Below are 14,200 nucleotides of genomic sequence, written 5' to 3' on the forward strand. Positions count from 1 at the left end.
TTCTCTTACCCAAAAGTGCTGTTGTTAATCACTCTCATGCCACATTCATATATTAAAGGTCTGAATCATACAGGCTTAGTGACAGATACTGATGTTGAAATTCAACCTGCATTTACCTGGCTGTTTTTGGCGTGGCTTAGGTAGGTTGGTGACACAAGTATGTGGGCACATAAGAACATTACATGGATGCAGAGAGCCCTCCAGAAAGTGCTGCTTGGTTTCAGAGATATGAATGCCACCAAGTGGCGCTTTGGGCAGAGTGTTGGCAGGCACCAGTGCCAGGCAGTACACACCAACCTGGTGAATGCTGTCAATGGCCTGTGAAAGTATAGGAGAGAAAAATATATATATTAGTCCAGCTGGGCTAGATTGATAGAAGTCAATGATAACTGACAAGAGCTAGGAACCAACCATATATACTAACCTGGAGTACTCTGCTCATCCACTGAAAGCTGTCCTCCTCAGAGGAATCTGGACGCTGCTCTGCCACAAGTACAATCCTTTCATCATGTAGAACATTTACTGAGAACACAGCTATCCTAGAGAGATTAGAGTATTCACTTTAGGTAAACAACACCCCTTTTCTGATTATGCATATATCAAAATACATATTGAGCTCTTTATATATTTGATTCTACTTCTCATATAACCCTAATATAATATCTGGGAGATTTGTTTTGTCCAACACAGAATGACTCAATTTCTACATTCTACTGAATTCACCTAAGCCCTTGAAGCAAGCCAGGCAATTTTATGTTCCCTTACTATACTAAAGTTTTTCTCTGGGCACTTCCCTATAAGGACACATTCCCTATAATTACAATTGCAACAAAGACTTTCCTTTCAGGCAAACTATCTGGTCTCTGAATTTCTCACCTGCCTCTGTAAACAAATTTCATTGGCTCCACAGCCAGGGCTGTTGCAACAACATCATCACAGCTGTGTTTTCGTCCGCTTACAATCATTTGTCCGTCCACCTTTCCCACAACAAACACTAACCGCTCCTAAAAAACAAAAAAAAAAACAAACTTAAGGGAGACACACACTTTGTCTAGTCCACATGTTTTGGGTTTCTGTACCAGCCCAAGGCCACCACAGCTCTTCAGCAGTAAAGATCTGTGCCTCCACAGATCCTCCCACTAGCCCCCTGTATTATTTTATGTTTGGCCCGTCACATATCTAAACTTAGGGACTAAAGGTGCCCATACACGTGAAGATCCGCTCGCTTGGCGACCTTGCCCAGCGAGCGGATCTTCACCCAATATCCCCACCTATGGGTGGGTGATATCGGGGAACATGTAGGCTAGTATGTGTGTTGGGCAATGGGGCAGTCGGTTCGGGGACTGCATCAACGAGCTGATGTGGTCCCCGATCCGACTAAATCTTTAACCTGCCGATCGATATCTGGCCAATATCGGCCCATGTATGGCCACCTTAACTCACAATACACCGGATACATACAAAAATTCACAATACAATCAATACAATCACAGTAGATAGTAGCATAGGAAAAAAAAATCAGAATTAGCAAATAATCAGTCATGTAGCATCATCTTCTATGTCACAAACAAACACCTTTCTGCTAATGTTTTGCTAATTTTACCCCTAAGCTTAACTTCTCAAAAGGAGCCCAGAGCACACTGAGCATGTGCATTGCCATTGGCTCAAAAATGCCAGTCTGAAAAGTTTGAAGAGGGTGAGCTGAAAACTTTAAAGGCTATGGTACACTTGCATTTATAATCACTACTATTTGCGGCCAACATGTTTTTGCATGCCAATAGCTGGAGCTTGAAAACCCCTGTACTTTCCATTCAAATCAATAGGAAGCAGTCTGAGGCAAATTGGCGGTTTATTCACTGCATATTCATTTAGACATAGGCCACAAAGCCTTGTAAAGTGAAATAAACATTAACTCAAAACAAGTATTTGGAAACTGGCAAAACGGAGTGATGACTATTTAAAAGATAAAAACTATTGTTAATCTAATTCTACAGAGGCAATGCTTTAGTTTCATGACACCAAGGTGATTAGGGATGAATGTATCATAGCAAACAGAAAGTAAAAATAGTGTATGTTGAAAATCTAACTTTTCATATACTCACTGGTCCTATGAAGCCAAGAAGCCCAGTTCTGGTAAAGGGCTGGTTACCCACCGGCTCCCCACTAGCAGTCAGTGGAACAGTCTATGAGAAAAATAAAAAAAATATATCACTTTATATGGATTAATACTAATAATTAATTCATGAGTTGGTAAAGAACAGCTGAAAGTGCAGAACTAATAAAGGCTAATTAAAACTGGCCTTGCAGTCTGTCAGTTCTAACTACTGCAAGAAGTTCTGTTTTATTATACTACAGGCCTGTACAGAGTGAATTAAAATGGGAATATCCTTTAAAACTGTCCTGTTACTTATCTTTATGGACTATAACTCTAAATTCCATCTACAAATCCCACACCCCCTTTTACAAAACCCACCTCAAATACATTCTTGGTGATCCCTTGGAGACCAAAATATGCTGTGCCAGTGGAGCAAGAGGACACACAGAGCTCGCCAACCTCATCAGTCTTGCATAGGTATGGTGCCCCCTCAGTCTTCACAACACACATGCTAGCTGCAAAAAAACAAACACAGCAGGAACAATGCGTTGTTACCAACCCTACTGCCATGTATATAACCAGATTACCATATCAGACATAGAGAGTAACGTGGGCATAAAATATAATTATTAATTACCTCCGGGCATGACTTGGCCCACATCCTGCACAGTCAGCACAGACAGCTTCTCTTCAGTGTCTGCACGTATAACACTGTAGCTTAGAGCATTCATTGATAAAACAGCCTTTCCGGGTGGCACTCCGCCTAGATCTGGTGGTCTAAAAACATATCCAATCAGCAGAATAGAGAAAGCACAGGAGTTTGGTACATTTTAGTGAAGGGGATAGTTAGAACTTATGGACATATGGATTTGGCCAAGGACTGAAAAAGGTAATATAAACAGGAAAAAAAAGGAAGAAAAGTAGGAAACTGAAAAGCAAAACCACACAGTCTTCACAAATCACAGCAGGAATTAATTAAGGAAGAAGGCAGAAGACTCACCTGTGCATTGACACTGTTAGTGCCTCAGCAGAGCTGGCACAGGGTGATATTACTTCAGGACGTAAGCCTCGAGACTGGAAGACGTTGAGAAAGGCATCACAGGAAGATATTGACCCTATAAAAAAACATAAAGGTACTTGTTATGTCTGTTGCTTTTTTCCAATTGATATAAAGGCATAAAAACCCCTTTCTGTTTTTGCTTCTTGTATATAAAATTTGAATAAATAAATTTAATTTGTTGCAAGACTTTGCCCTGAGTTTTTAGAAAAGGTATACCTAGTGCTACCTGAATCTACCATGCTGCAGGCAATCCCTTGTCACTTCTGAACATGAGTGATAATCTTCTCACAAGAATCCAGCTTGAAGTCTGGGCATAGTCTTATATAATAGGGAGTATGGCCAGGGCTGAAAAAAACCCCTAAACCCCTTAAAGTTTACAAAGAGACAGCATAACGCTATGTCTAGCACAGACATAACACATAACTGGTCTTTGTACCTTTAAAAGGCCTTCTAAAGCGGACCTGTCACCCAGACATAAAAAGCTGTATAGTAAAAGTCCTTTTCAAATTAAACATGAAACCCAAATTCATTTTTATATTAACACATCCATACCCATTAAAAAGGCATTTAAAAATCCCAGCTGTCAATTATATATTGCTTGCCCCGCCTTTATGCCTTAGGCATAGAGGAGGGGCAGACAATAACTTTAGCTTTCCATTCAGCACTACCTAGATGTCACTGCACATCTCACTTCTCCCCTCCCTCCTCCACATCTAATTGTGTAGGCAGTGTATAGGCATGGGCATCTGGCCCCCCATTCTGGAACATACACAAGATTTTGGCATGATACAAAGCTTGCCTTACTAACAGTGTCCACAAAATGGTGCCTGCCTGCTTGCTGTGATTGTGTAATTCCAAGACGGAAGGAAACAAAATTTATATTATTTATATAGAGTAAGTAAAGTTTATTTTGATCAACTAACAATAAGAAAAATAATTTGAAGTTATTTCTTACGGTGACAGGTCCCCTTTATGTTAACTTTTAGTATGATGTCAATGGGGCCGGATTTCCAAACTTGCCGCCCCTCCCGTGAGTGCGCATGCGCGAACAGCAGGTGCCTGCACGCATGCGTGGGTGGCTGCACTTGCATACAGAGCAGTGGGGAGAAGTCCCCATTGCTCCGTATGGGAACAAAAATTTCAAGATTTTGGTGCGCCGCCCCCAGGTTTCTGCCGCCCCAGGCCTGGGCCTTTGTGGCCTCTCCACAAATCCGGGCCTGGATGTCAACTGTGCTATTGTGAGACATTTTGCAGTTAGTCTTTATTTTTTATTATTATTGTGGTTTGTGAACTTTTTGCTAGCAGCTCTCCAGCAATCAGGCAGTGGTTTGAATGAGAGGCTGAAATATGTATAGGAGAGGGGCCTGAAAATAAAGATAAGTAATTACAATACAATTGTAGCCTTACAGAGCAATAGTTTCTGGCTGCTGGGGTCAGTGCCCCCCATTTGAAAGGTGGAAAGTGCCAGAAGAGGAAAGCAAATATGTCAAAAACTATAACAAATGGTGAGAACTCATTTTGGAGGTCAAAGAGTAGATACATCCCCAAGAAATCTAGAGACCCTAATCCATGTAGAAGAACTTAAAAAACCTCTCTCATTAGTCCACACCTAGTTAATGAAGGCAAACAATACAGCCCTACCCAAAAGCATGCCAAATGGCAGCAGGACCTTCCCCAGCTTACTTCAGACCTACTTTACATAAAATGAACCCAGAAATAGGAGAGGAATGCCCTAGATGCTGCTATTCCCCCGTTGACTTCATGCACATGGTGTGGATCTGTCCACAGGAACAACACTTTTGGGGGAAAATAGCAAACACTATAAGGGATAGGACAAACCTGGTACTTCCATTAGACCCAACAGCAATACTGCTCAATCAGGTAGAAGACCTGTCACCCAGGAGAGCTGAAAGAACACTAATTCTCACATTGTGCATGTATGAAAAAAAACCAATAGCTCTATATTGGAAATCACTTGAGGGCCCAAAAATCACAGCATGGGAAACTACGGTCAATAAAGCTATACCCTTATATAAGCTTACATTCATGAGAAGAGGCTGCCCTCAAAAATTTGACAGAGTATGGGCACCATGGATAGATTCTGAACCCCTCAAGACTCCTAACTTTACCATAAGCTAGGGTTTGGCCCATTCCCCTATCACTTCCCTAACCACCCCTCAGCCCAAATTCTAACAGTTAAAGGAGTAAAATAATAAGGCCTTAACTCGCTCACTCATGACCTGTACGCCAAGAGGACACGATGAAGAATGTTAAACGGCAGACAATGTATATACCATTATATAAATGACTCCGTAATGTTTTTGTTTTCTCTGTTACTTTATTTCATTTAATTTCTGTACAATAAGTACAAATGATTCAATAAAAGAATTGTTTAAAAAAAACAAACCCAAAAAACTATAACAAATAAAACAAAAAAGGCCAATCAAGAAGTTGCTAAGTATTGGCCATTCTAGAACATAATAAAAGTTAACTTAAAGCTGAATTACCTCCTGAACATGTTTTTCACCAAATACATATAAAAGATTCAATACAAAGTCAACAACTCACATGGATTTGCTCCATCTGCTACAATCAGCATCCTCAGGGAACTGAGGCTCAAGTCCCGTTGGTCTCGCTGTGCCAGGAGGGACCAGTGCATGTCACGGGATTTGACTAGGGCCACACGTGCTTAAAGGAAAAATAATAAGGATGAACACAAGCCAAGAAAGCCATTGCACACATACACACAGGAATATGGCTTCATTACATGCATGCTTCATTACAGTATTTGGAATCCAGCACAACTAAACAGAAATTCTACACAGATACACAGTTGGCTAAACCCAACCTGATAAATGTACCTTTATAGGCACTGACTTTCTGGATCCAGGACAGAGGATTCACTTTCATCAAAGCATAGGGGATGCTGATCACATGCATCCGGTTCATAACACTCTATAAGGAAACAAAAGGGAGGCTGAACACCATAAACAGATGGAAGCATACAAAATCATACAAAAGGATGTCACTCATCCCACACTGTACAGTACACAGAGCAATATAAGCTGTTTGCACTCACTGTCAGAATGCCATGCCATAGTCCAGCATCCCGCTTGAAGTCAAGAACATTGATCAATGATTCCGCTGGGCAATAGAAAAAGATGTAGTGAGAATGTGAGAATCATGCAAGTTATTTATGCTTCTATTGCAGCTTTCCCTGTATCCTGCACTCACTTTATTATTTATTTTTTATAGTTTTTAAATTATTTGCATTACTCTTCTACATATTTCCAGATTTTAATATCGAGGTCACTGACCCCGGCGGATAAAAAAACAATTGTTTGTGAGGCTACAATGTTATTATTATTGTTACTTTTTATTCCTTATCTTTCCATTCAGCCCCCCTCCTCTTATTATTCCAGTCTCTCTTTCAAACTGGTGTCTGATTGCTAAAGTAAATAGGACCCTAGCAACCAGATAGCTGCTAAAATTCCAGACTAGAGAGCTGATAAACAAAATGAAAAACCACAAATAAAAAATGAAAACCAATTGCAAATGATCATAATCTATATCATACTAAAAGTGTGGACAACCCCTTTAAAATATTCAACTAGAATTCTGAATTATGTCTAAGGAAAAAACAATTGAAAAAAACCATATATAACTTGTAATGTCCAGCATCTTAATAAATAGACATTGCTTACAAAACTATCGCTGTAAGCAGATGTTTACGTACCTTCCGAGTAGCCACATGCCTGAGTCAGAGCGTGGCAGTGTGCCAACATTGCAGCCTGAGACACTATGACGCCCATAGTACTGCCCTCTTTGCTGGTCTTATACTGTGGAGGAAGACACATGAGAAGCTTGAGTGGTGTGAGTTTACAAATATTGCTTCTATGTGAGATGCATGGCTAAGATCAGGCAATGTACAACATATTTATAGGCGATAAAATCAATAGGATCCCCATAAAAAAGTTTCTCTCACCTCTATGTAAGCCCCATCATTGCTGGCATCTCTAATGTGAGGGTGCCAGTCTTTGGGAGGCTTCATTAAGTGTTTGCCATCAATAACAAACCATGCCAAGCGAGGCCATCCTACAAAGTAAGAATCAGAAAGGAATAAGTACATGACACTCCCAACCACAAACGCAGCTACACCCCAACTCTTAACCACTACAATGTTCTGGCTGTCCTCCAATCCCTACATATTTGTGGCCACCCACTCATCCCACCCACTTAACATTCCATAAACTGCATCTCTAAAGGCAGCTTCAAAAAAGGGTTTCACTTCTGGAAGTAAGCTAGTGCAGTTTTTGAGGCATGACTTTTTCAGGGGCAGGGGTATAAAGGTTAAACTAACAGTTGAACCTTGTGTACTTTTGGCAATGTTACCACCTGAAATCTTTTTTTTTTTCCAGAACACATTAAGTAGCCCACACAGGATGGTCATGCCCATGGTTTCCATCCATGTAAATGTCAGCTACAAACCTTTAAATGTCACCACATCCCCACTCTGGGCTTTAGGAAGTCCTTTCTGACAAGCATCTGTTGTGAGAGCTAGGGACACTCCGCAGCTTCCCAGAAGAAATCCAATCTGCTGACTGCCAGCATCCTGTAGAAAAGGGCAAAATGGTGTGAACCTTGGTGCAGGAGCACACTATAGTGTTCCACACAAATCATTATAAAGGTGGTCCATGACATTACCTTCCTGGTAAGTGGAACTTCAATGGGCACAGGAATCAGCTCTGACAAAAGGCAGCCATAAAATGCAACCATGAACATAACAGGATCACTGTTGGGAAAAACTAGCGCCACCTACAACACACACCATAAAATCAGTAAGGCCGCAATGGATTTCTGGACACATGTACAAAAGTATGTACTATACATGCTAAGATCAGAACATTTGAATGGAGGTAAAAATATAATTACACGGTAATGTGGCTTGCAAAAGGCAGCCTGCTTCCAAAATCTCAAAAAAACACACACAAAAAAAAAAAATTTTTAGGTCAATTGAGCTATTTTAGTTTTTTTCTGCACGCACACTAGAATCCTGTATGTAATATATCTATACTCTACAGCAAATGTATAATTCAAGATCCATGCATTCCCAGACTGCTATTCTCATACACACCCTGTCCCCTGGTTTCAGCAGCGGCTCATTCTTGTTGGTCAGTTTGTTTAGGAGGGTGTAGGCAAGTTTAACACTACGACTCCACAGCTTGCCTAAAACATAATCATAGTAAGATGTGAGAACAAAAAGCAAACCATTACTATCACTTCTTAGTACTCTCCTGGAAAATATAATACCAAGATATTTAGATTTTATTAACAGGAATCTAAACAAATTAATGTAAAATTGCTCATTTTTTTTTTTACACTCGGGCTTGCAAAGAATTTTTAGCGAGCAGAGAAGAGAGCATAAATAAGCATAGAAACATCAGATGACTATTTTCTGCTCACTAAAAATCCTTTGCAAGCACGAGTTTAAAAAAAAAAAAAAAAAGCAATTTAACATTTTACACAAAAAAAAGTAATGTAAATTGCTAAAGAGCAATTTTATGAACAGAAGGTGGTGTTGTACATCCCAATTCTTTATACTATCAATGGAAAACTGGTAATGTCTTAAAAACTAGAGAAAAAAATATTGTAATTGCATTAGTGCTCAGAAGAGAACTCTTTTTTACTCTTTCGCTCTATTATAACCACTAGTGATTATAATAATTTACTGCACCAAGGTACTTCTGAGTGAGCACCATGGAGAGATTGTCTTCATTCTTCAATGGCCCCGCACTTTACTGCACATGGGCACTTAATGTGAAGAAAGAAGAAGCAGGAGATTTCGCCGTGCTGGATCAGAAGAACCCTGAGCTGGCGCAGTGTTCTGTTAACTGGCCCAGGGCATCAGGAAAGTGATTATAATTACTGATTTCACATTTTCTTCTCTTTTAATCTGTTCTGTTGGGTTCAATCTCCTTCAAAGCTCATTAAACTGAATGTAGCTTTAACAGAAGCTACATTCTACCTTCTATAGAAAAAAAATTCTAATTTTTATCAAGTAGCAAGATGTTACCCAAATACTACTCTCCTTACCATAAGTGAGTGTGTACAGAGCTTTCCCAGTGGTGTCCAAGGAGGTTAGACAGGGTGCTTTTGGCTGTGTGGTGCCCCATCGGTTCAGAGCAGTCAACAATGAAGGTGGCCAGTTAGACACAACCCCTAGTGGTTCCCCCTTGAGCAAAGCTATTTCTGAACCCTCTGCTTTTGGCTGGTTGGGATCCGGTTGCTGGACTATAATACAGGAAAAGACAGTGGAATATACAGTTGAGGCTCACAAAAACTAAAAGAAAAAAAAATATTACCCTACCTTCAAGGAGCTCCTCAAAATCATCCAAAAAGAACTCTCTGAGAGGTGGGCGCTTTGGCCTTTTCAATGTATTGAGAAGTTGCTGTATTTTGGAAGAAACCCTGCTGTTTACTGGGACTCCTAAGATGACAGACACAGTGACAATAATATGGATTAGAGGTTGGGTATTTTGCTATATTTATCAAAACAAATATAGAAGCCATTTTTAATTTTAGGGGCATACCATTTGCTGTTTCTAGGATGCTGCTGTTAAACCCCCGTGGTACACCTCGGACAGAGGCCACCTGTGGGCGCTCATGGTGAGAGTGTCCCAGAAGCCCTGTTGTTACGTCTGGGGGAGCAAAAACACTCTCTGGTGGTTAGAAAAAACAGAAAAGACACTTAGATATTTTACTTCAGCCCATTCTGAAGTAACTGTATTTCAAAGAGCCACCGATGTTCAACTTGGCCTTGTCATAAGTTATCCAGTGATCTGACTGACAGTATGACTACATTTATGGTGTCCTGTTTATGCTCAGGGACCTCAGTGGCATTTTTTTTTTTAGACAATGCCTCCAATTTGATGGATTTTTACACAGGGTTCTTAAAATGCAATCTAAATGTTAGTTTAACCCCCACATTCATTTAGCTTTGAAATCCTATCCAATTTGTGCCATAAGATCTAGCAGCATATGCCCTAATACTGACCCATCTGGGCATGTGCCATGACGTCTGCCAGCATTGTAGCAGCCGCGATGACTGGACAGTTGTTGGAGGCAGCAGGCTTGGCTCCTGGGTGGGATGAGGTGGAGGATGCAGATGATGAGGTGGAGGAGCCCTGGGTTACTCTGCTAATCCAGGGCTCCACGTTGGAATGACCCTGGAGCGGTGTGGATGTGATGTGCCCCTGGCGGAGCAATGAACCCTCATCCTCCGAGGCAGACGACGTGTCTGTGAGTAAAACAAGTATGATAGCTAGGCAATGAGCAAGTGGAAAGAGCAAGTTCCATTCTAAAAGAGCGAGTTTTTAACAGCAGGTTTGAGGCGGAAGCATGAGAAAACAAGGTATGATCAACACTGGCTAAAGAAAGTCAAGTTTGGTCACAGGAAAGGATTCTGAGCACACTATCCCCCACTGCGTCTGGCTTTGGTTGTTGTGGTAGACTATGGATATAAACAAGTACCAGGTGGAGTGTAGGTGTCTACAGAGGGCTGGACAAGGGCAGAACGTCTCTTGGAAGGCATGGGCATTTTCCTCTCCTTATATTTGGCCAGCGCAGCTTGTACAGCTTCCGTGTGAACATCTGCAGAAGATAAGAAAATAGCACAGAGGGTAAATAGTAATCAATAGGCTGCCATTCCATCACCCAGCATGCAAGCTTTTCTGGTAATTAGGTTCATTATTAAAAAAAACAAGACTATAGGCTTCCCAGCAGGAACATACATGGAGCAGAAGGGTTTTTTAAAGAAAAGCTAAATGATTTTTTCTGGACTACAAATCCCAGCACACCAGCAGATTATCATGGGTTAAAGCATGCTGAAAGCTGTAGTCATCACTTTTGTAGTCTTAAATCTCACCCAATCTGTGTAAATCTGCCTCTGAGTTCTTTACTCCCTCAACTGGGGATGGAAGGCTTAAGGTGGCCATACACGCACCGATATTATCGTACGAAACCTCGTTTCGTACGATAATCGGTGCGTGTATGGCATGTCAGCGAGCCGACCGATATCGCAGGAAGCTGCTGAAATCGGTCGGCTCGCCGATCGGCCAAGTTAGAAAATTTTGATCGGGCGCCATAGAAGGCGCCTGACCAAAATTCTCCCTTCAGAGCTGAATCGGCAGAAGAAGGTAGAAATCCTATTGTTTCTACCTCCTTACCTGCCGATTCAGCCCTGAATGGTGTGTGGCGGATCTGACGATGTTTCGTGCGACCGACGGTCGTACGAAACATCGTGAGATCGCCACGTGTATGGCCAGCTTTAAACACAATTTTTCTTATGTCTTTCCTCCCTGTGATTACAGTATAATGTAACAATGTCCAAATGATGCAATCTCAATATTTAGGATAACAGCAAGATACCCAACATAGTGCTGTAAACAGCAGTCTCAGAGGGGAATCCTCTTGCACATTAAATTAACTTTTTGCAGGGTTTTTTTTTTTTTTTTAAAGAATGATCAATTTTATGGAGGCTTCAGATCCTCTTTCACTGCCCACTCACCCGATCGGAAGCGTTCATCCCTCGAGCTGGTGGAACGGGACCTTTGCTGCTTGTTTGCCGTTATTAAGATCTGTGAGGAGCCGGCAAGCTTGTTCTCTGCTTGCAGTGAAGGATCTACCCCTATGCAGAAATTGCAGTGAGTTTATTAAAAGCAGAAAGAAAAGCTTACAGCCTAATTTAAAGATATGGCTTTTATATATCAGGCAAATATGCCATTCATTTCCGACATAACTACATGAAAGGGGTGGTTCACCTTTAAGTTAACTTTTAGTATGTTTAAGAATAGTTGATTCCTGGCAACTTTTTAATTAGTCTCTATATTTTAGTTCTTTAGCTTTTTGAATTATTTTCCTTCTTCTTATGACTCTTTCCAACTTTCAAAGAGGGGTCACTGACCCCAGCATTAGCAAACTATTGCTCTGCGAGACCACAATTTTATAATTATTGCTACTTTTTATCACTTATTTTTCTATTTAGCCATTCTCCTTTTCATGTAATGTGAACCCTAGCAACCAGATGCCTGCTGAAATTCCAAACTGGAGAGCTGCTAAACAATAAGCTAAATAATGAAAATAAACACGGAAAATAAAAAGTAAAGACCAATTGCAAATTATCTCAGAATATCACGCTCTGCAAAATACTAAAAATTAATTTTAAGGTGAACAACCCCTTAAAACAGATTTGGCACAGTAAAATTTGTAGGCCAGTTTTCGGTTTCATAAGCTAAATAATATGCACAGAACATGCAGAGATATTTCCCATGCATTAGCAACACGGTATATAAGCAAACTGAATGGTCTATGTTATTTGTATTCCAAAAGTGTGCAGACTGCAGATTCATCCAGTAAAAGGGACAAACAAAACTTGTGGCCGCCAATTCAGAAGTGCAGCCCTTGGTTACCTGAGGCAGGAGCAGAATGGGGTGGCACATTAGTTTCTGCTTGGATTTGCTGTGAGTGGGGAATCAGTAAGCAGAACTGACAGAACTCTCTGGACAATTAACTGCAGAGCAAAAACATCTCTGAGTACCAAGCCAGGCAGTGGTCTAATTGATAGCAGTGGGTGAGCAGAAGGCTCTGCATCCCAAGCTAATGAGCACCATTGTATGGACAATGTAGCCCTTCTGAAATGAAACTTTTCTGGCGCATGAAAGGAAAACATCACCCACAAAGTGTTGTTTGCACAGTGAAAGAGAATGCAATTGTAAGCAACTTTCTAATATACATCAATGAAGCATTTTCAATGGTTTTAAAGTTATTTGTAAAGGGAAGTTCTATTAAAAGCAGTGTGTCTGTTTACATTATCTTCACTCCTGAAACAATGTAGGAGATGCCACCTGATGAACAGACCTTGTAAAGAACCGACTCCTGATGCATTGTTTTAGGAGTCAGACCCCAAGATCGGAAATACTGCTTTCCATTTTTTTTGTCATCTTTGATTTATTTAGCTTTTTGTTCAGCAGCTCTCCAGTGTGGAATTTAAGCATGCATCTGGTTGCTGGGCTCCAGTTTAACCTAGCAACCAGGCAGGGTTTTAAATATATATAGTGATATATAGCATCACTAAGCAAATGTGTGCATTGTAAAGTTGCATAAAATAATCTTTTTTTTTATTATGCATAACAGAACTTCTTTAAAAATACCTCCCAACATTTGAAAAATGCAAAGAGGGACAAAAAAAAATGCTGTGCACAAAGCTTTTTTTGACCACGCACATTTTTGCAACCACACCCCTACATACCACTCCCAGTTGCAAAATTTGGCAGGTTATTTAAAATTTGAACACATTTCTGGGGGTTTTGGGGTCTTGTTTTATATTTTATTACAGTTTTGCTATAAAAAAAAAGGTTAAATTGCCCTTAAGCTGCAAGTCTCAGTTCCCCCAAGAGACCTGTTTAGCTTATTAGTTACAATTGTATCTAAGTGCAGGTGTTGAGTATTCTGGGCTCTATGCCAAAGCTACTTATCTAATTAAGTTTGAGAAACTTTGTATCTTTTTTGTTGTTCAGTGCAGGAGATCAAAGGGAAATTAGTGTGTTTTTAAAATCAGGACTGTCCCGCTAAAATTGAAACAGTTGGGAGGTATACCTTTAAAAACAAAAGTACTCACAAGAAAATTTGTCATTAAAGGCAGAATATTGCTGCTTATTAACACTGTCCAAAAATATACAGTTATAGAATCTATTATCCAGAATGCTTGGCACTTGGGCTTTTCTAGATAAGGAGTTTATCCATAATAAAAGTCTACTAAAAATCAATAAAACATTAAATAAACCATCAATAACAAGGGATTTTTTTCAGAGAAAAAGGAAATGAATTGATTTGCTTAAAATGGGCTATATGGGAGATGGCCTTCCCTTAATTTGGCACTTTTTGTTAACGGATTTCTGGGCAATACATGTGGATCCCATAACTTAATGCCATATAAAAACTATTTGCCCTACAACCTACGCATCTGAACACTTGAAAATAAAAGCCTC

The 14,200-nt window shown here is 40.3% G+C and overlaps 1 protein-coding gene across 6 annotated transcripts in view; it reads right to left on the reverse strand.

Annotated features, from left to right (window-relative positions):
- The window catches only part of dip2a (disco interacting protein 2 homolog A), a 51,987-nt gene that overhangs the window by 11,241 nt on the left and 26,546 nt on the right, over window positions 1-14,200 (reverse strand). For 4 of the 6 annotated variants that reach the window (XM_012969940.3, XM_012969939.3, XM_012969941.3 and 1 more), the window contains 21 exon segments: window positions 11,722-11,841; window positions 10,686-10,805; window positions 10,210-10,452; window positions 9,746-9,874; window positions 9,523-9,642; window positions 9,249-9,446; window positions 8,290-8,381; window positions 7,860-7,970; window positions 7,644-7,767; window positions 7,141-7,250; window positions 6,892-6,994; window positions 6,235-6,299; window positions 6,017-6,110; window positions 5,724-5,843; window positions 3,096-3,210; window positions 2,733-2,872; window positions 2,474-2,610; window positions 2,103-2,183; window positions 877-1,004; window positions 425-539; window positions 117-318 (listed from right to left, as the gene is read on the reverse strand). In XM_012969940.3, the coding sequence (XP_012825394.1) occupies window positions 117-318; window positions 425-539; window positions 877-1,004; window positions 2,103-2,183; window positions 2,474-2,610; window positions 2,733-2,872; window positions 3,096-3,210; window positions 5,724-5,843; window positions 6,017-6,110; window positions 6,235-6,299; window positions 6,892-6,994; window positions 7,141-7,250; window positions 7,644-7,767; window positions 7,860-7,970; window positions 8,290-8,381; window positions 9,249-9,446; window positions 9,523-9,642; window positions 9,746-9,874; window positions 10,210-10,452; window positions 10,686-10,805; window positions 11,722-11,841 (2,667 nt within the window). 6 annotated transcript variants of the gene reach the window in all.

The sequence above is a fragment of the Xenopus tropicalis genome, chromosome 9, assembly GCF_000004195.4.
Source record: "Xenopus tropicalis strain Nigerian chromosome 9, UCB_Xtro_10.0, whole genome shotgun sequence".
Classification (NCBI taxonomy): Eukaryota; Metazoa; Chordata; class Amphibia; order Anura; family Pipidae; genus Xenopus; species Xenopus tropicalis.